This window comes from Marmota marmota, unplaced genomic scaffold, assembly GCF_001458135.2.
Source record: "Marmota marmota marmota unplaced genomic scaffold, marMar, whole genome shotgun sequence".
Taxonomy (NCBI): Eukaryota; Metazoa; Chordata; class Mammalia; order Rodentia; family Sciuridae; genus Marmota; species Marmota marmota.
Window position 1 is genome coordinate 25,234,727 of NW_026000153.1, and position 21,296 is coordinate 25,256,022.

Genomic DNA, 21,296 nt, shown 5'->3' on the forward strand with positions numbered 1-21,296 from the left:
GGCTGGATGGAGCTGCTGCAAAAATCTGAAGGCTAATAACAGTGACTAGTGGCTCATCTTGGAGTCTTATAGCCTTACCACTGAGCCATGTTCCCAGCCCTTTTTATTTTTTATTTTGAGACAGGATCTTGCTAATATGTTTAGAGCCTTGCTAAATTGCTGGGACTGGTCTTGAACTTGTGATTCTTCTGCCTCAGCCTCCAGAACCACTGGAATTATAGGTGTGTATCACTGTGCCAGGCTATAGCAATCTTGCCAGGCTACAGTAATCTTAACACAAGGGCACACTCAGGTGCAAAAACATCTCATTGTAAAATTTAGGTGCTCCGGCCTCAACTCAATGATCTGAGGTCTCCACCCCCACACACACTCTACCACATATAACCCCAGTGGAGCCTAATGGACCATCCCATGTCCCCACCCCATGACAGAACTCAGATCTGGTTCACTGATGAACAAATATCCTCCCAAAATCAGATGGAGAACTACATAGCATCTGGTGAATTTCCAGATTTAGGAATAACAGATCATATCATTCAATTACTTTACATAGTTATCAATTATTATCTAGAGGATAATAACTAACCTTAGAATAACAACACATGTTTCTAAAAGAAAAATGGTTCCAAATAAAGATAGGAACTTATTTCAATAAATACCACATCCTTATTAGAATTTATGTTTCTATGGGTGCTCTTCCATTGCTTATTAGTCATGATACAATATAGCAGATGGATTCATCAGACAAGAAAGCCATGGCCCAGAAAGTCATATAACTCTTGAGCTCATTGTTTGAATCCAGGTTGTCTAGTGTTCTGAATTTATTTCCCTAGAAGTTGAAGTCATCTCCAAGTAAGATGTGCTTTTGAATGCATCTAGAATAGTTTTTTTTAAATGCATACAAGGCTCTCAATAACATATGTTTGAAAAAATGAATGAATTTGATAATATCCAAGAATGCTGTTTTGGGCTAGTTGAAAGAATAAGTTTATATCAAAAGATTCCATTGATATAATGTAGAACAAGATGATTACCCACCACAATTAGCATTTCACATCAACTGTTTATTAAGCATTTAGTCACATGACAGGATAATTTAGGAGCACAGGTATAATCTCTAGTTATGATCATAGACTGCCCTGGAAAATATTTCAATAAGCCTCTTTTGCCACACTGATTGATTCAAAAGCATGAAAACTTATGATTTTTAATCATGAAAAACCATAGTTAAATAAGAAATGAAAACTGTAGTCACTGAGATAAACTTTCCATATAGTAAATATTTCTTCACTGATGAGACGCTATGACAGGTCTGATTAACTTTGATTAATGTTAAAAGACATAATGACAGGTGTCTGGTTAACTTTGGAGCAGACATGGGAGGTCACATACAGACTCAGTTCCACAGAATCAGGATGATATTTATTTTCTTCTTATTTCAGTTTTCAGATATATGTCCTTTCAACTTTTCATCTCTATAGAAAAAAAATACAATGAGCATATGGCTACATTAAGAAAATAAAGAATAAAAATTTACATACTATTTCTCCAGTGAAGGAGGTCAATTGTAAATGTAAAATAGTTTGAATTGAAAGAAAGGAACTTTTATTAACAAACTGACAAATTTTATCAACATCAAATAGACTTTCTAATTTCCCACCCTCTGTAAAATAGAAACAGCTTCTACTTTCTCTTAGAACTGTGATTACCTAAAAATGATATGACAACATCAAGTAGTTACAAGTAAATCCAAGGTGTTAAGATTTTCATTATTCCAATTAATCTGGTCAAAACAATATACATGCATTATAATTTACTATGGTATCCTCTATATATTTGTTAGAAAATTGAAGCTTATTTTTACCTTTTGAATCTGCAGCAAATAATGACACCACAGGAATTATGATTTCTATTGAAAATATGCCTGTGAGCTACAGTCTCCCCACATGTTATTTTCCAGAGCTATAGTCTCTCTGTGTATCATTTTGAGCATATGGGAATAAGATTCTGACATAATAGATACTTGTTAGATATCTGCAAATATAGGTTTGCAGAAAGGCTAATCAGTAGTACTTGCTTGTAGGGTTGCTTGTTTTGTGTGTACTAACATATGCTTAGAGCAATGGAATACTATCAAAGTATGAGCTTCTCCCTGATAACTTCCAGAGATATTGGATGTATGATCGAGTTGTTCTGGGGAGGGAGGTCTCTTAATTTAGGCGTGGAGGAAGGCCCTTACCACTCCAGGAAAAGGGCCTTGTATTACTGGGCATATTTCCACTGAGAAGGTGGTTTCTTTGGCCTCACCTTACTGAAATCGACCATCCATAGGCTGTTCACTCATGTAATAAAATACAATTTTATTATTGGATTTTTTAAGCACTATATTTCAGGAATTCTCAATTAAAATTAGGAGCAAGGAAGATAAAGTTGCATGCAATTGGTCAAATAAATTACACTATACCCCTTTGTTCTGCATCTATGATGGGTTATGAATGAGGTCAATGGAGAAATGAAGAGGAGAGAGACAAAGACAAGCAGAGGTTAGGGGGGTCTACTACCCTTCCCCCAAATGGGGCAAAAAGAAAGAAATGACAGACACAGAAAAAAGTAGAAAATTCCAATTGAATGACATTCTTGGTGGTGAGGGCTGCTGTTGGGTGTGTTCTTGTTTTTTAAATTGGTGCATTAAAATCATATATAATAGTGGAATTCATTATGCCATATTTGTACATGCACATAACATAATTTGGTCGATTTCATTCTCCAGTACCTTCCCTTTCTGAATGATATTCTTAAAATAATCTAATGAAGTCGTTTAAGATTGTTTTAACTCCCACACATATAATTTTAAATAGTCTTCCTGTTGCCAGTGCTGCGTTTGCTTAAAACATTGTCCTTATGAGTTACCTGTGTGCTCTCTGCAGGGCTTAATTGATGTAGTTAAAACCCCTCATTATTACCAAGAAGCCCAGTCGTCTAAATAGGCTCTTTCTCTAAACCATCAAGACCTGGGTCCTTCCTGACAGTAAATTATCACTCACATGAAATTCCTGTTTTATTGTTTTCATTTATCTAAAGCTTGCCAGTTTGATATATAAGCTCATTATGATAGCAAGTTAGCTTAATTAACTGGGGAAATCTGAAGGGAAAGAATGATAGAAAACGATGTTCTCATTTAAAATAAATAACCAAAAATCTGTAGAGAATCATTACAGATAGCACTCTTTCCACTCCTCTGGACCAAGCATGATAGAATTTTCTCTGACTTTACTAAAGAGAAAATTCGGTCCACAGCAGCGCTGAGGGGCAGAGCCGGAACTGAGCCAGTCGGGGATCCCCACTCTGACCCTGACTCCAGGAGGACAGGATGTTCCTGGCACACGTGGCTTACCTGCAGCGGGCTTCACTTTCACTCCTTCTCTGCTCTCAGCACGTCTTCCCCCAGCTCTCTGATGTGCTCCCAGGCAAATTGCACGTGGGCAGATTCCACTATGCGAGAGCAGATGGCAAAACGCAGCACGAACTTGTCTCGGAGGTGACACGGAACCAAGTGGATTTTTTTGGCATTGTTTATTCTTTGCAGAAGAGCTTCATTCAGTTGGTTGGAACCCTGGAGGGAGGGATTCGAAGGGAAAAAACTACGTTCACTCCTCTGAGGTCCCCAAAATTCAACTCATCTCATCATTGGGTAACACCAAGTCTGGTAAGACTAGGATGCCCGGTGAAAAAGACCTTCCCAATCCACCTTTCATTTACAGTGTTTAAAAGTTCCATAAAATAATAGTAACACAGGCTAAAAGACCATCTCCTCTCCTCACAAAAATCATTCCTCCAAGTTCTAATGTACTGTCTAAAGATGACCCCACCCCCCACCGGGCGGGGTGGCACATACCTGTAATCCCAGCGGCTCAGGTGGCTGAGGCAGGAAGATAGCAAGTTCAAAGCCAGCCTCAGCAAAAGGAGGAGCTACGAAACTCGGTGAGACCCTATCTCTAAATAATATATATATATAAAAAATAGGGCTGGAAATGTGGTTCAGTGGCCCCTGAGTTAAATCCCCGGTACCTCCCACCCCCCAAAAAGATGACCCTCATATGGTCCAAGTTTGTTTAAGAAAAATGAAGATCCCTAGAGATGTCATCTACAAATGAATGAGTTTTGCTTTTTTTAATCTGCATATATAATATAAAATTTTATTAAAATTAGTAAGCCCTATTAATTTTATAACTATTGTTTTTGACCTATATCTTTATTTTTTTTAATTGATTTCAAATGAATGAGTTTAAACAACATGCCTGAGGATTCTGAATAGCACCAGAGTGGGAGTCTAAATTCGTACTGAAACACAGAGAAAATCTCAACAACAGAGAAAATGAAGCACAATAGTCAAGCTATTGTTCAAATCTGGGAAGATGTCCATGAACCACAGGATCGAGGGATCATTGGTGGCCTCCACACAGCCCCTTAGGAAGAGAACAGCTAACCAGCTTGGGGGCCAGGGGCCACGTGCACAGCTCCTGCTTACTAATCAGGGCTGAGAGGTCTGTATCAAACAGTACATGGGAAGTCAGTGCTTCCCCTACTAACCGCTGGTGCACTCATCCAGCCAGGCTTAAGGCTCTTCTTTGCCCTTTCTAGTTTCTGCCTCTGTCTAGTTTTCTCATAGTGGCCCCCCTTCCTCTAAGTGGAAAATAGAAAGGGCTGGATGTAGAGCATTGCATCTTAGTCATATGACCCTTTTAGACTTGTGCTACTTCTTCTGGCCCTTTCTTCAAAGTCCAGAGAAAGAAGAAGAGGGAGGAGGGAAGTGCCCAGTCTACTTGGCAGTCCACTCTAGCTGAACACCTGCTCAATACTGGAAAATGGCTTTGGCCTTGGACAAATCCACCACGACTCTGGCTATGAGCTAGAATGTGGCTGCCTTCAGAGCCCAAGTGCACAGTGAAGGGGCCACAGACAATAGAGAAATTGCTGCCTTGTATGCCAGGTAGACAAATTCAAGGTGGAGAACAAAAAGAAGGAAAGAAGGGAGGGAGGAAGGAAAGAAAAAAATTGATACCAAGGGAATGGAATTTTATTAAAGAGATTAAGTATGAGTCTGAAATTTATATAGTGCAGAAAAGAAGGCAAATGATTTAGGGAAAAAAATTGCTTGCAATTTCCAAATGAATTGGACTAGATATGTGTAAGTAAAGGCAAGATGGCAAACAGGAAAAATGGTCAGAGGTGAAACAAAGACAAAAATAGCTGAATGAGACAGAGGAGGAGACTGACCAGCGTAAGGATGGAGGGAAAGAGAATCAGTTACACAATCACAACATCACATGCTTCAGCTTAAATAAAGAGCCAAGTGTATGTTAAGGTAGTAAGTGATGTGGAGGACTTGAAACTCCTACTGGAGAGGAATAGGATGAGGAGAAAATAATGAGAATATAATAGTTACAGTGGCAGAAAAATGAACCATAACATTTAACTAACGTGCTTCTTCAAGAAGAAACCAGATTCATGGGATGGAAGCAGCTTGTTAACTGAAAACTTCCCTGAGTTTCCTGCATGTAAGAGCCACACACATTACAGTTCACTTGAGAAGAAAGGACTAAGGCACAGATAGGTTTGGCATAATTGGTAAATTATGCCACTAGAATGAAAGTCTTAACCTTGACAACATTATGCTAACTGAAAGAAGTCAGTGGCAAAAGCCAACGTATATTTAAAAGTCCATTTATATGAATGTCTGGAATAGGCAAATGTCTAGAGACAGAGATCAGATTAATCAACCTAAGCTGGGGAATGGAGGATGAGTGCTCATGGGTGAGAGTTTTGTTTTTTAGGGTGAAGATGCTCTAAAATTAGTGATGTCTGCACAGCCCTGTGAATACAGTAGAAATCACACAAATGGGCAATTTAAGTGAATTACATCTCAATAAATCATAAAAATTAAAATAAAAAGTTCCTGCAAGAATACTGGCAATAAAAACAATGCAACCACTTGGGGGCAGACAAGTCTGAGCAAAATGCCAGTCCCCAACTTTGATGGAACTGCCACATCATGTCATCTGCATAACCATGTTCTGGACACCATCACCCAAGGCTTCTCTCTTGTTATAAGGCCCCTCTAGTCCTGCTGCCTCCGGACTTTTCCATACCTGGATCTCATCCTCACTGCAAAGCTCCAAGAATCAGGTGAGGGAAAGGAGACAATACATGGAGGGGCAGTGCCACACTTTGAGTGACAGTACCATGACAATGACACAACCCAGTCTGTTCCTGTTCCTGATTTCTGTCTGTGATTGGAAATAGGAGGCCTTATGGGAAGACCTCAAACTGATTCAGAAACTATACGCCAGTAAAACATGGTAGCATGTACCTCCCAATTACTTAGGAAGATTTCAAATTCCCCACCAGCTGGGAAACACAGCAAAACCCAAAGGGTAAGGGAGCTAGGGGTTTAGCTCAGTAATAGAGCATTTGTCTGTGTGTGTGTGTGTGTGTGTGTGTGTGTGGACCTGGGTTGGATCCCCAGCACTGAAACAGTGACAATAAAATCCTCTCATTGTATTAAAAGCCATCTCTGTAGATGTCCGAGAGTTGGTTGTTAATTCTCATCTGACTTCATTTACACCACAAAGATTAATGGGGTATGCATGCAGTACGCCATAGGTCCTTTTGAGAAATATCATCAAGAATCTCAACAAGATGACTTTCATCTTGACTCCCCAGGACCAGACTCCTTCACCTAGTGAATGCACATGGAACACACAGCCTGGAATACCTCACCCTCCTGTGTGGGGTCTTGTTGAGATATGGAGTCAGGGTGGCTAGGTTGGGGAGATTTACTTTTCTAACCAGCTCCCAGATGGGGCCCATGCTTCCACAGAGAAGCTCAAGTTAGTGAGGCCACAGATGGGCGTCCCGTAGAGAATTTCAGTGGTGGGACAGAGTCTTGGGGATGGAAAAGATAGGGAGAAATCTAGGACTAAGGAGCAAGAAGTCTACAAGTATGTCTCCAAGAAAGCTGAACATCAATGGTCCATGCAGGACAATCTGGGCAGGGCCTCCCAGGAAGCCAGATTTCCTCAGGGCTGTGGGCTAAACACCATGGTTTTTGTTCAGTGTTCCTGGGACGCTGCTGATGAAGACATCTGAGTGTGGAGGTCAGAATGGGACTTGCCCCTCTGTCCCATTCAAAGAAAATGATGAGGTCGATGATAGACATAAACAAACCTTTAGCCGGAAGCAGACTAGCCCCAGAGTGACTTCTGCACAGATCTCAAAGCGGGAATCCTGGCGCACCAAAGACTCAAACTTTTGAGCCAGCTGGACGTGCTTGAGAGAGAGAGGGGGAAAGGTGCTTGAGTTTCTCATCATCACTGAATTCAAAACTTAACCATCTAGAAAACCCTATTAAACTGCACATCCATAATTCATTTACATACTCTCTGCAATTTTCTTCAAGTGTTTGTGCTGTCCCCTCACCAGCTGTTCCCAAAGAAACTCATTCATTACTATGAAGAAAGGCTTAATGTCCTCAGAAAAAAAAAATAACACCATTTTCTTCTGTTCATGGGGCTATTTCTACACCCTTGCCCCTGAAAAATCTGTCTTTTATAATTTTATAACAAAATTGCAAAGAGGTGCTGGAACACTGTAGAAGATATAAAGGCTAACCTTCATCTACCACTTCTTCCTCATGACAACTCACAACATAGTGATGGATACTGGTTTATACCCATTTTCCAGTTAAGGAAACAGGGTCAGAGAGTTAACATGCCCAATATCCTATTGCCATGCCTTCTGAGCTAGGATTCGAATGCAGCTAATATGAGACTTTCAGTTCTGCGGTTGGTGTGGCTCTAGTTCCATGGTGCTTGCCCCTGAGACACAGAAACCACACATACACCATCACATTCAAGAGCTGCCTTCCTGTCACTGAATAAGGTTGATGTCAACCTGATTTAACTCCTAGATGTTAAGAACTCAAAAACTGATTCGAATTATCTGTGATCCATGGAGAAAAACCTCTCGCGGATTAGGAGTTCTCCTTCATTCAGAACCTTGAGCATCCAGCGCGCTTCTGGTCACCATCACGTGGTAAATGCACCAGAGGAGCTCTGCGCAAGTTCTGGACCAAAGCTTGTTGGGAAATAAGCAATCCCTCTTATGACCACCAGAGGGCGCCAAAGACTTTGGACTCAGGTATCCCCAAAGCAGGCTCTTGCCTAGGGAGGAGGTTTTGGTCCAGCCCTTTCCCACATTCCTGATAAGGTAGGACTGGGAATCCTTTCAAAAAGAGGCGTGATGTGTTTATAACATGAGGCAGCATAATCACAGCTCATTGTCCTTGAGCTTATGGATGAAATCATTGTGGATAGATAAGCCACTAATGTTTTAGCCTTCTTTCTCCAAATAATTTGAATTCAATTCTCCTGCTACTTTTCTCAATTAAGAACATAAGATACATTATTTATAAATTCATACACATGTTCCTTTTCTAGTTTTTTTTTAACCATATAGACTCTCATAGTGCTTGATGCTCCATAAATTTTCTTACAATGGGCTTGAAGCAGACAGGTACCAGTTTGTGGCTTCAAGCATGCATTTCTGCATCTCTGTCACAGGGAGGACCTAACATATCTGACCCCTGCCCTTAGCTGCACAGTTGGTGATGCAGCAGCACCAGGACTTAAAGTTAAGCATTGTCATATCATTAGGGTTAGAAACTACAGGCATGCCTTTCCTGTGAAGCCTGGGGACTTTTGACCATCAGGATGAGGCCTTGGCTTAGAAAGGATCAGAAGAAGGAAGGACCCAGCTTGAAGTCAGCATGCCTCCTGCATCTGGCAAACTGGGTGGGCCTTAGGCAAGTCCTGGTTCATATTCAGGCCTCAGTTTCCCCAGCTGATGAACAAAAATGGTAGAGTAGTGGGATTTGAAGTAGATCAGTGGTTGTCAAATTTAAGTGCATATTATGTGACTAGACTGCTTGTTAAAGCAGGTTGCTGGGACCTGCCATAGGCCACTGGCACTGTAGGTCAGGAACTGTGTTTGAGAACAATTGGTGTAGATGGTATCTATTCCACACCAACTCTAAAATTCTCCTATTTTGGCAATCTTCTGAAGAAAAACACATTATATTCTCACTTTTGCTTCTTTGCTCACTGAAACTCACTATGCCAAAAGTACAACCTACATAATGTTTTTACTTTGACCATTGTTATGTTTTGAATGTGAGATGTCCCCCAAAAGCTGATGTGTGAGACACGGCAAGAAGGTTTGGAGGAGAAATGATTGGGTCGTGAGAGCCTTAACCCAATCAGTGAATTAATCACCTGATGGGATTAATTGAGTGGTCACTGAAGGCAGGTAGGGTATGGTTGGAGGAGGTGGGGCAATGGGCGTATGGTTTTGGGGTATATATTATTTGTGTCTGATAAGATATCTCTCTTTCTCTCTCCCCCTCCCTTTCTGATCATCATGTGAGCTGCTTCCCTCCATACTCTTTTACCATGATGTTCAGCGTCACTTTGAGTCCTGAAGGAATAGAGCTGGCTGTTCTGAGCCCTCTGAAACCAACCATCAGCTCTCAAATAAATGTTTCCTCCTCTACAATTGTTCTGGTCAGGTCTTTTAGTCACAGCAGTATAAAGGCTAACTAAAACAATCATCACCCTGGAGCTGATAACCTGTAATCCTAATAGAGGTGTCCTCAAAGATCCATAATTGTGCATTCGACAACCCAAAGTACAGTTTGCATCCTTTACCATATACAGCCCCAATCTGTGTAGTGACATTTCAGTCAACAATGGACCACATGTGCCATGGTGGTCCCCATGGACTGTATCTTCCAATACGGTCCTAGTCATCCTAGTTTGTGCAAGTACATTCTATGATGTTGGCACAATGACAAAACCACCTAATGATGCATTTCTCACAACCTATCCACGTTGTTAAGTAATGCGTGCTTGTATTTGCTTACTAAGACATCTGAATTCATTTCTAAGTCCCCTAAGCCCTCCATAGTATTACTGAGATAAAGAATGAAGACAGTACCTTGCGGATATGAGCCTGCAGTCCTTTGACTCCATACATTCTAAAGACAAACCACAATTTCAAAGAGCGGAATCTTCGACCCAGTGGGATCTGCCAGTGCTGAAATAAAATATAATATGGGGTATCAGTGCTTCCTTTCTAACCCACTGGTTGGCTTGTTTCTCTTAAAGGCAACTAGTTCCCTGTGTCTACCCCACTCTGGCTGCACATTTTCCATCCTGGGGTATGAGCAGGGGGGCCACAGAGGGAGGCTGCCTTTGCAAAGCTCCTCTGAGGGAAATGAGGACAGGGATTATTGACTTGGGAGGCATTGATGATTATTGTTTTCACTCAACAAATGTTTGCTGAGTTCACACCTGTTCTGGGAAAAAGGCTCGTCAGCGAGCTAACAGGAAAGATGTGGCCCTGTTTCTAGGAAGCTTACCACCAGTGGGGGCAAGCAGAGTTTTGCACTGGTGTCTCTGTCTGCAGGGATGGAGAAAGCTGAAACCCACATTTGTCTGCCATATGCTTCCCATGATGTCCTGACACTGTTTTCTAGACCAATACTGATTCCTTTCTTATCTCAGTGGCTGCAGGGGAGTGACCCCCAAGACCCCTCTACTGAAAGACATAGCATGTGTCCATGTGTTGGTCCTCAAAGAAGTGTTCCCTCTGCTTTCCCTTGAATTTCCAGACTTTCCTGGCTGACTGCACTTTGCATCCGGTGTGACTCTTGGAAGGTTGAAAATGTAACAAAGTAAGTTGGAAAAGGACAGGGAAGAGAAGGATGGGCAATTCGTGAAGACCGTCTGGTAGCATATCATGGCTTTTTTAAAAAAAACATTAATATTCTATGAGAACTTAGCAAGATGCTGATGGCAACTCTTTTGTATCTTCTCTTCCTTGAGGAATGAGAGAGGGCCCCCTGCTGGGTGCAGGGTGTCATGATAAGGTGAGGAAGGACCCCCAGACTCACTGGGACTGCCTGTCACCTGGGGCTCCAGAGAAGCTCAGCCTAAGCCCAGCACGGCTCCTGAGTGGAAGGGCATATGTGTATTTTAAATACAGTCACCCGCCATGCACTGGGGACACGTTCCAAAACCCCCAGTGGAGGTGTGAAACCACAGATAGTACTGAGCCCTACATATTCTGTTCTTTCCTGTACATGCACTCCTGTGATAGTTGAATTTAGAAATTAGCCTCAGAGAGAGACAGATTAACACAATGACTAAGAATAAAACAGAACAATTGTAACAGTATGCTGTAATAAAAGTTATTTCAAACTTACGAATTGTTATTTCTGGAATTTTGTACTTAACAGTTTCAGATTGCCCTTTATCATGAGTAACTAAAACCACAGAAAGTGAAACTGTGGTTAAGGGGGAATGACTACAGAGTGTGTAAAATGAATGAAGAGCAGCCATGTCCAAACTGGAAAAGCTTCTCAAGTTGCAAAGAGAAACATGGACCCAATAGCTAGGCTCAGAAGTGATTACAGTGGTTTCCCTCTGATTTTATGCGGGACACTGTGCTAAGTGTATTCACACTTCATCACATTTCATCTTCCTAACAGTGCTATGGAATAGGGGTTCAGATCTTCCCTTTATGGGATGGAAAGCAGGCACGGAGGATGAGATGTCTAATGTCACCAACCTAGAATGTGGCAGAGCTGGAATCGTACCTGCGTACACACAGCTGTTTGTGATTTAACCATGTGTCTGCAAGCTGTTGGGAGGTTCAGGAAGAATTAGGCTAACTTACCTTTTTGAAAAATCTAAAAGAGGAACCTCTCACCACACAACTAACTAACAGCCAGTGAAGCAATGGCTCCCTGCCATTGTTCAGCACGGAGGTGGCGTTCCAAAACCATCCCTTGCCAAGTCAACCTCCTGACAATCGAAATGTGATTTAAGTCCAACGTTTGGAGGAAAAACAAGGCAAACATAATTTTTATGACACTTGAGTGAAAATGTGCACAGTTTTATTGTTTGCTCATTCAAACGTGACTCCCTAATGCCTGTACTGCCTCTCTGAGCCTGACACAGGCCTGGATGAGATGCCCCCGCCCACCACTCCTTTTCACCTGCATGAGACTAGAGTGTAACTCATCAGGAGGGCTGTGATTTCCTGTGCAATCAGCCTCACCTCCTGCTAGAATGTAAGTTCTGTAGAAAGGGACTCTGTCTAGTTTGCTACTTTATTCCTGGCCCCAAGCCCAGCACCTGGTCTGACTCAGAGCAGCCCATCCTCACCTTAGGGAATATTGTTGACTTACATACTGAAGCAATCAGCAAGAAAATCCCTCTACCTTCCCACATGGGTCACCCAAAATGACTCTGCATGTGGAAGTCAGTTTGTATTGTCTCTTAGGAGGTGGTAGGGATGGAACCCAGAGCCTTGTGCATATGGGCAAGCACTCTACCACTGAGCTATACATACTCTGGTGCTTCGATGTGAGTCTCCAGACATTAGTCATCTATTTCTTGGGACATTCTTCCTCTATGATCAAAAATTTAAAAACCAGTACACTGAACCACTCTTGGTAAGCTACCAACATGTACCAGCAGTTGCAGTTTCCTCATCCAAATAGTTTGGGGAAAGGTACAGCTCAATGGGATGAGCTGGTGACCTGGGTCCTACGTTTTTTCTTTCAATTGGGTTCTGAAATTTCTCTAACTTTTTTGAACCTCTATCTCCTCACCTATGCAATGAGCATAAGGATACCCACTTTGCCCATAATCATGTAAATTTTGGGCAAATGATGCTATCCTTACCTCTTTGGTCTTCAGTTCATAACCAGAAAGAATGCAAAATGACTTTGCCAAACCATATGTCCTGAACAGCCACCTCTTAGATCTAACACTGTCTCCTCATGCCCTCATTCAGTGGTGGGTCCACAGACCTGCCTCACCCTGTTCACTTCTGTCATCCCTCACTTCCCTGACTAGCCCAGTGGGCAACATTCTGTCCTGGGAGACCTTTCCCCTGCCTGGTGGCTCTGATGGTCTTCAGTTTGGTTTTCCAGTCTCTGAAAGAAACAATGATATCATTCATGTTCATATCTCCCTGTCATGCCCCTATTCTCATATACCCTGGTCTTTCTCCCTGGCATACAACTGGATGGTTCCTGGAAAACTTCACCAAAACTCTGTCCTAGGATAAACCATGATGGCTTGGGAAGGCTTCCTGGTCCCCTGCACTCCCAACTTGTAGCTACTACAGGAAAAGGTATGCCTTTGAGGCACAGCCCCTGCTAGCTTATCAGCTGGAGACATGCTGGCCCTGACAGTTCAGCCACATAACCTCTGTCAGGACAGCTCAGCCCTTGCCTTGATGACATCTTAAGCCCACCACAAAAAGAATCGGCTCAGATCACCTCTGAGTTGACACAAAAAGAATTGGGTACAAGTCATGAGGGGGAAGCGGCCAATGCTGTGATCCTACCTCTTTTCTCCTGAGTGTCCCCAGCTCCTACTCACGTGATAAGTCTCCAAACTCTATTTATTGTTTCAAATACCTTTCCAGAGTAAGGCTAGGACAACCCGGTATTTTCAAAATAAACTTTATGGAACACTGTGTCAAATAAAAAGAAGAGAGAAGCAAAGCAATTTGAGGCAAGGATTTGAGATAACTGTCCTTCTGTCTGAGCACCTTTGCTGGTATCTGTGTATTCTCTCACTCCTCAGGATGCCACCTCAGCAACATAACTGCAACAAAGAAAGAAGGGGCTGCATTGTCTCAGGAGAGAGAGCCTTCCTTCCAGAGGAATAGGGGTGCAGAAGTTCCTTCCCCCTGTCCAAGGGTGCATTCAAGGTTATTCTACCTAACCTGGAACCCCTGAGTAGTGAGCTCAGCAGATCCACCCAGTGCCTGACAGAGCCCACCTGATTGGTCAGTTGAGACCCAATTAGAAGGTGCTCTGCAGAGGAATCCTGCTCAGGAGAGTGAGGGACAGCATGCCATTCACATTTTGGATTATAATGGACCTAGTTTGATGAGACAACTTGTCCACTTACCCTGTAGTCAGTGATAAGCCCTGGAGAAAAGAGAAAGAAAAAGAAACCATTAGACAAAAATGTTAACATACATAATCATTTTCATCTTCAAGGTAGATTTCTGTATCACAAACACAATCTTTTGAGGCAGATGTAAAACTGCCCAAGGGTTGACTGGGCCTGGGAGTTCCCTGTGGCACATCTCAAGGTAACAGATTCCAAGGGAGTCCTCTGAAAGCACTATGTTCAGGATGCACATTGAAAATGCTGAATTATTAATGAAGCACCATTAGTTTTGTTTTCTGCAGTTGCAGAAGAATGGAAAGCTGAGATTTCATCTAGTGCCCAGTAGTAAGTTACATTCAAATCATGTAAATCATTCATCATCCATTCATTCATGCATGGGAAGGTGAATTGGTGATTCAAAGAGTGATAAAAATAATAAAGAAAAAAATGGAACCTGATGGGAGTATTCATCTCGGTATTCACAGATCTAGTTCAGCATCTGACGCACAGCAGATGCTCCATGAATATGTATCTATCGAGTCAGTTTCCTCATTCTGGATTCAGTGGCTCCACATTGGTTATAAAAAAATGGATGTTTTGAACTTTAATCTTCCCTCACACCTAAAGCAATACATCCCAGGATCACATGGGAAAAGTACCCTGGGTGAGGACTCAGATGAGTTTCTACAAGTAACCCTGTCAAAGGATCAGGTAAGAGTTATAAGGATATGCAGTAGTAGCTACACCGCTTGGTAGAGGAGTTACGAGCTATGGAAATCTTTTCCACCAACGTAGACCAGGCAAGGCACATTGTAGGCATCCCCTATTTCCTGTGCAATATTGACTGCAGAGTGGTTGTAGCAGAACTTCACCATGTTCAGCCAGGACAAGCAACCTAATAGAACCCACATCCACTACAAAGGAATGTCCACGCTATGTTTACAAGAAATCTGAAGTCATTCCCTGACTGCATCTGGTTCCCTGGAAAGACCAGGTATTTTTCTCAGCTAGGATAAGAATGGCAGTGTTGGAGAAAAATGTAGGACCATCAGTATCAGTCCCTTATTTAATGATTTGGAAGACCCTGATATGGAAGCCCACAGTCATATAGCCTGTCTCAACTCCTGCCCAATTCTCTCATTCCTTTATACCCTGTGGTCTCTCATTAGTAACAGAGTTGTTAAATAAATAAAACATAGTAGCAGAGTCATCAGAAGGAAACTGACAGTGATTCACAGAGGCCACGGTACTTGGCATGTTGTAGATACTCAGAGAACTCGTTAAATACCCAGATGACTGTCATAAATAAAAAATGAATAAATGAGTTTATATGACTATTCTATCTAATATGGTAGCCAATAGCCACATGTGGCTATTGAAACTTTAGGTAGTTAAAACTATAGAAAATTTTAAAAAGTAGTTTTTTAGTGTGATGAACCACATTTCAAGGTCTCACCTGCCACCCTTGTCTACCATATTGGACAGTGCAAAATTATAGAATGTTTCCTTTACTGTAGAAAATTTTATTGTACAGTGCAACTTGTAGTTTCAAAGATAAGGATTCAGACACAGCAGCTAGTATAGCAAAACACCATTGATGAAAGATGGAATTGGCTTCTCAGTGAATCTGCTTTCTTCTTTAAGGACTCCTTGAAAAACTGGCTCAACTTTGGAGCTTCCTTGAACAATCATTTACTGTAAACAATAATGAATTCCTCTAAACCATTATTTTCCCATGACAATGATCATACTTACACTTACACTGTCTTAAGAGCTTAATGTGTCTTAATAGGTCTTATGTGCCTACTGTCATTTATTTATTTATTATTTTATTGGTTCTTTTTAGCTAGACATGACAATAGAATTTATTTTTACATAATTATAAAAGCATGGAATATAATTTGTTCTAATTTGGTCCCCAGTACTTCCCCTTCCTTCCTCCCACTCCCTTTTTCCTTCTCTCTACTCTACTGATTTTTCTGCTATTTACTTATAGTTATTTTTTGTTAAATTAGTGACTTGTGAATGTACATGATGGTGAGATTAAAACTTCATAAGATATATGTGGTGTGAGCAGCTTATAAATTTCAAATGATGTATAGATAAAACAGTAAAACTAAACAAGGCATAAAAGAAGACTTGCTGAGAAATACAACAATATATCAATAATGTTGGCATTTGAGTGGTTGGATTGTGAAATCTTCTGGCTTAGCATTGACTGTTTTCTGTTTTCCAAATATAAACCTTTAATAATTAAGACTATCTGAAAAGCCTGTGTAACAGGAGTTACCACTTTCCCTTCTCACTAGAATTCTGACAGAACTTTCTGTTATAAAGAAAACTCTCATTTATTTTGACTCTAGCTCAATGTCTTCCACTAAGCATCTGTGGACACTGATTTGTTATCCAAGGGGAATTGTTCCCAGGACCTACTGTGGGAGTCAAAATCTAAGGATGCTTAAGTTTCTTACATAAAATGGCATAGTATTTGCATATACCCTACATACATCACCTTGTAGACTTTAAATCATCAGTAGATTACTTATCATATCTAATACAGTGTAAATGCTATGTTAATATTTATACTGTATTTCATAGGGAATAATGTCAAGAAATAAGTCTGTAATTGCTTTACTCAGGTGCAATTGTTTTTGTTTTTGAGTATTTTTTTATTCACAGTTGGTTGGATTAGTGGAGCAAGACCTATGGCTATGTAAGGCCAACTCTACTGGCCCGGGTGAGCTGAGACCACATGTGTGAAGTGCAGCCTTAACACGGGGGTTGATCATCGTCCTGGTAACACCTGCTGCTGGGTGTGCTCCATTCACTCAGCTCCTGTTGGAGATGTGAACAGGATGGCAAGGCTCTTGCTTGCAGATATAGTGTTCTGGTGGGCAAGATGAACAACAGACAGGAAACCAGGGAGCTATATGATTGCAGTTGGAGACAAGATCCAGGAAGAGCACAGAGTGACCTGAGGCTGCTGAGACAAGGGCCCTGTGGCCATGGGAAGGCCCAGAAAGACCTCATCAAGGAGAACACATCCATCCTGAGGCCTCTGGAGAATGCCCATGCAGGGACCAGTTGAGGGTGTTGTGTATAGAAAAGGGACAGGCTTCCAGGGCCAGGCAGAAAGCCAGAGTGTGTTTTTCCACAGAGCCTTGCAATGGAAGGAAGACCAGGCAATACATTATCATCTTTTCCTAAGGCCAACCTGTTTGCTGGGAGGCAAAAGTCTTAGTTTGCTGCCATTTTGGCTGGCAGACATTGGCGCCTCTGCCTTCACTTCTGTTACACTGCTCAGTGCTCTACCCAGGAACCAAAATTACATCCTTTTCCAGTCCAGAGTTTATTTCCTCCCCCATAAATTGAAGTGGTGGGATCAAGTGTTTTGTAAGGTTTCTTCTCTCACTAATATTTTATGGTTCTGTGGACCCAAGAACGCTTGAAGATAATAGAAGTTCCCCAAGATGTGGCCTGTCATTCACTCACTAATTCACACTCTGTGCTGCATCAGGCCCCAAGATAGCCCACACACAGGCACCAAGCTGGCAGCAATGAGAGATTTCAAAAGGAATGAGAAAATTGATCTGCCATCAGGAGGTGCTGTGTCTCAGGGAGAGATACATATGCAACTACCCTCATAGGTTGATTAAAAGTAGCATAATAATTCACTGGAGGGTGTTGGCTTAGGTTGCTCTTACACATTTTACTTGACCAGGATCTCAAATGATCCCTAAAAAAACAAAACAAAACAAAACAAACAAACAAAAAAAAAAAAACTTACACTAAAAGATGTATTCCTTTAATGTGGTATAACAATGGCTGGATCCTTCTGAAAGTGCCCAGTAATAGAAGTGGTGATAATAAACACCCTTATTTCTGACCTCAAAAGAATGTTTTCATGGTAGTACAGCACTCAATGTGATGACGATTATATGTATTACATTTCTTTAATCGGTGAAAGTATTATTTTATTCCTCCTTGGGTAAGAAAATGCTTTGTTCAACAGTTAATAAATGTATAGCAATTTTATATTTTTAATAAAGTTGTGTTCTTTTAGAAATCCTTAAAATTTCAATAGGTAGGCAACACAGGCACCAGGAAGGGTATTTCTGGCTGAAAGGAAGTTACAGGGAAAGGAAAAAAAGACAGTTTGGAGTGGTTGAAGACAACTGAGAAGAAATGTTAAAGGAGACCAGATGGGAATAGAAGGGGCATGAGCCCTGGTACACATGGGGCTGTACCAGGCAGGCTCAGTTAGGATGCATGGTTAAGGAAGGATGAACACAGCCACAACTAACCAAGACCCAGGGATCCTGTCTCTGAGTGATGGAGAGGAAACCAAAAGGAGGAGAAGACTGAAAATGACTAATGGTGAGCTGAGTCTCCTTGCTGTCAGGGGTCCACTGTGCATAGTGCCCTGTATTTAGGGATCATGTAGGTGGCTTTCTGTGCTGCATGCATGAGCCTTGACATTTAAGGATAATATTGCTAATGATTCTGTTTTTGAAAGCATAGAGAAAATTGAGAGCATTTACAAATAATTGCAGCATCTCGATGTGAGCACTGTGAACATTTTGAAATTTTCCACTCCACACATTTTGGTGTTGCTGAGGTCATTCTCATCATTATCAGACTTTAAACGGCACTGCCTTTCAGGGAAATTTGGATTTCCACATCCTGGGTGCCCTCTCAGAACCCTGCTGTGCTAACTCGTGATTTGGCATTTGATTGTGGCCTATGAACAAGAGTAGTAATTGTATAGAACATGATGTTTTATGTTTTGTAGGAATTCTGCTGCCTTTTAGAAATGCTTTTTATGAGAAGGCATGGAGGCATCTCTTTGTAAGAAAAGTTCTAACCCTAAACCACTGTAATGGTCTCATAGGAATAATAATTCTCAAAGGTATGTAAAGCCTTTGTCCTCAGGGTAACACTGTAAGAAGGTGCTGTGGGCCTTTTAGAGGTGGAGACTCAAGGGAGTCTCTTAGGTTATTGGGGGTGTGCCCTCAAAGGGGAGTGTGGCATTTTGCCAGTCCTCTCTTTCTCTCTTTCCCTCTCTCTCTCTCTGCTTCCTGGCTTATGATGTGGGCACCCACTATACTGTGTGCTCATCACCTTCCTCACTGGGTTATGCAGGCACTGGGTCTTTGTCACCACTTCTGTCACCAGTGTCTGGCACAGAGGGCCTGCCATTAAACAAGTGACATGCATATTGGTGTACTGAACCTTCCAAGGGCTTTGTCATATTTTTTCTTTACTCTCCTCCCCTGTAGAATCTTCTTCATTTACTTTCTTCCCTCCTCTTGGAAGGCATGAAAATTCTTTTTTTGGAAAGACGTTAGAGCAGACATTTTGTAAAGGTGTTTCCTTATTAACAGGAAGAATCTGTACCTATACTGAAGTCTCCTGGCTGCACCACTGGCTCCAGATGCTGCTTCTGCCCCAGTCCTGATCAGTGCTGGCTCCATAGATGGGTTAAGGGCTCTTTGGATTTCCCAGCACAAAAAAGAGATGTGAGGGGCAAGTACAGATACACACAGCACCCAACCACTCTGGTGTCTCCCCAGACTCCTGGCTCTTAGATCCTTCGAATGCAGCTTTGATGAAAACATATGTGGGAACAGATTGCAAGAGCAAGCACCCAACTTACCTGAATCCTGATGGCTGTGCTTCAAGTAAACAGGGTCCAGTTTAAAGGCTCCTGTTAAGTCTGTTCTCTTTTTCACCCTGGATTTAGAAAAAAAGAAATGATAGGGCTCAAGATGTAGGATTTTGGATTGGTCCATGTTGTCTGCTGTCCCCTTGTGGCTCTGCTTAGGCACCTGCCTCCAGAGCCCTCTCTGGACATACTTCTGTATATACATGGCCTCCTCTGTCCCCAGTTCCCTGGTCTCACTCCAGCCCAGCATGCACCGCTTCCAGAAATAGGGAGAGGAGGATAGAAAAATAAATAAATAAATAAATAAATAAATAGTAGGTTTTGTTCCTGGTTCTTGGCACACAGCTCCTAAAAGTTTGGTGGTGATAAGAGTTTGGTGAGATGACTAATGGCTGGGGATCCTACATAGTTTCAGATGGGGACTTCTCGCCAAAAAACTCATGGCATAAACTGACTCAGGTCAAACTTTCAGGCCCCCTCTTCAGTCTCTGGGGAAGGAAGATGGATTGGAGACTGAGTTGGTCGTTTTAATCAATCATGCTAAGTAAGGAAATCTCTGTGAAAAAGTCCTGAAAATCAGAGGCCTAAGAGTTTCTGGGTTGATTGACATTTTGAGGTGCTCTCTTTCCAGAGACGATGTGGAAGTTCCAAACCCAGCCCTCTTGCCTGCCTGGTTCTACACTTTGTCCTGTGCATTTATTTATTGCCTGTTCATTTGTAACTTTTATAATAAACCTGTTAACATAAGTAGAACATTTTGTTGAGTTCTGAGTTGTTCTAGCAATTTATCCAACTCAGAGTGGGGGATTATGAGAACCCCCAGCATCAAAGCTATGTTGGACAGAAGGGTGCTACTCGGGGGGTCTGGTTTTTGAGACTGGTACTTGAAATTGAAGCCATCTTGTGGGGCTGAATCCCAAAACCTGTGGGGTCTGTTGCAAACAGAATAGAATTGATTTGTGAAACACCCCACTGATGTCTGCAGAGTTGGACAACTGGTGTCAGGACCGAAGAAAGCACTGTAGTTGTATTTATTCCTCTGTGGCTCCTGGGCCCAGTGCAACACTTGGCCCCTGATGGTGTCAGTGACTGTACACTGGATGAACACTGAGAGATGCCTAGTGCTGTGCACATGGATCTCTGTCCACCTCTCTGCCTGTGGAGTGCTCACAGCAATCGCCATTCTGGATAACTTGGGTCCAACTCTCACTAGGACTTGGATTTGAAGGGCAATTATGCTAATTGCTGCTCTGCTTCATTTGGCAGTGGGGACATCATCTCAAAGCCATTTTATGGCAAATAAAGTATCCTAGGCACCAACTGGAGAAGAAATGTTAATCTGATTGTAGTTTGGGCTTGAAAACAAATACAGTGTGAGAGTCCCTGAGAGATCCAATCCAGTGAGCATGAAATAGGATGCCCAGATGAGGCTTAACAATGAGGAGATGGGAGAGAAAGAGGTTAGATTTATTTATGGAAGATAATTGAGGCTTTGTTTCTTTAAAGGGTTAAAAGACAGACCATGTCAGTGGGCAATCATAAGTTGTCTAGTGTATATTCTCTCTTTGGCGCATGGAAGAAAATCTATTGTACCA

At 41.9% G+C, this 21,296-nt stretch overlaps 1 protein-coding gene across 3 annotated transcripts in view; it reads right to left on the reverse strand.

Moving 5' to 3' along the window:
- Window positions 1-1,043: 1,043 nt before the first annotated feature.
- Window positions 1,044-21,296, reverse strand: part of Ddc (dopa decarboxylase) — a 108,440-nt gene continuing 88,187 nt past the window's right edge. Inside the window, exons 10-15 of one of the 3 annotated variants that reach the window (XM_015490340.2) lie at window positions 19,693-19,769; window positions 14,052-14,071; window positions 10,054-10,152; window positions 7,228-7,329; window positions 3,395-3,613; window positions 1,044-1,475 (exon numbers count right to left, since the gene is read on the reverse strand). In XM_015490340.2, the coding sequence (XP_015345826.1) occupies window positions 3,413-3,613; window positions 7,228-7,329; window positions 10,054-10,152; window positions 14,052-14,071; window positions 19,693-19,769 (499 nt within the window). In that variant the 3' untranslated portion in view covers window positions 1,044-1,475; window positions 3,395-3,412. Of the gene's footprint in view, window positions 1,476-3,394; window positions 3,614-7,227; window positions 7,330-10,053; window positions 10,153-10,869; window positions 13,064-13,581; window positions 13,743-14,051; window positions 14,072-19,692; window positions 19,770-21,296 lie in introns of those variants that run through there. The other 2 variants (XM_015490341.2, XM_015490342.2) reach the window with 2 other exon arrangements.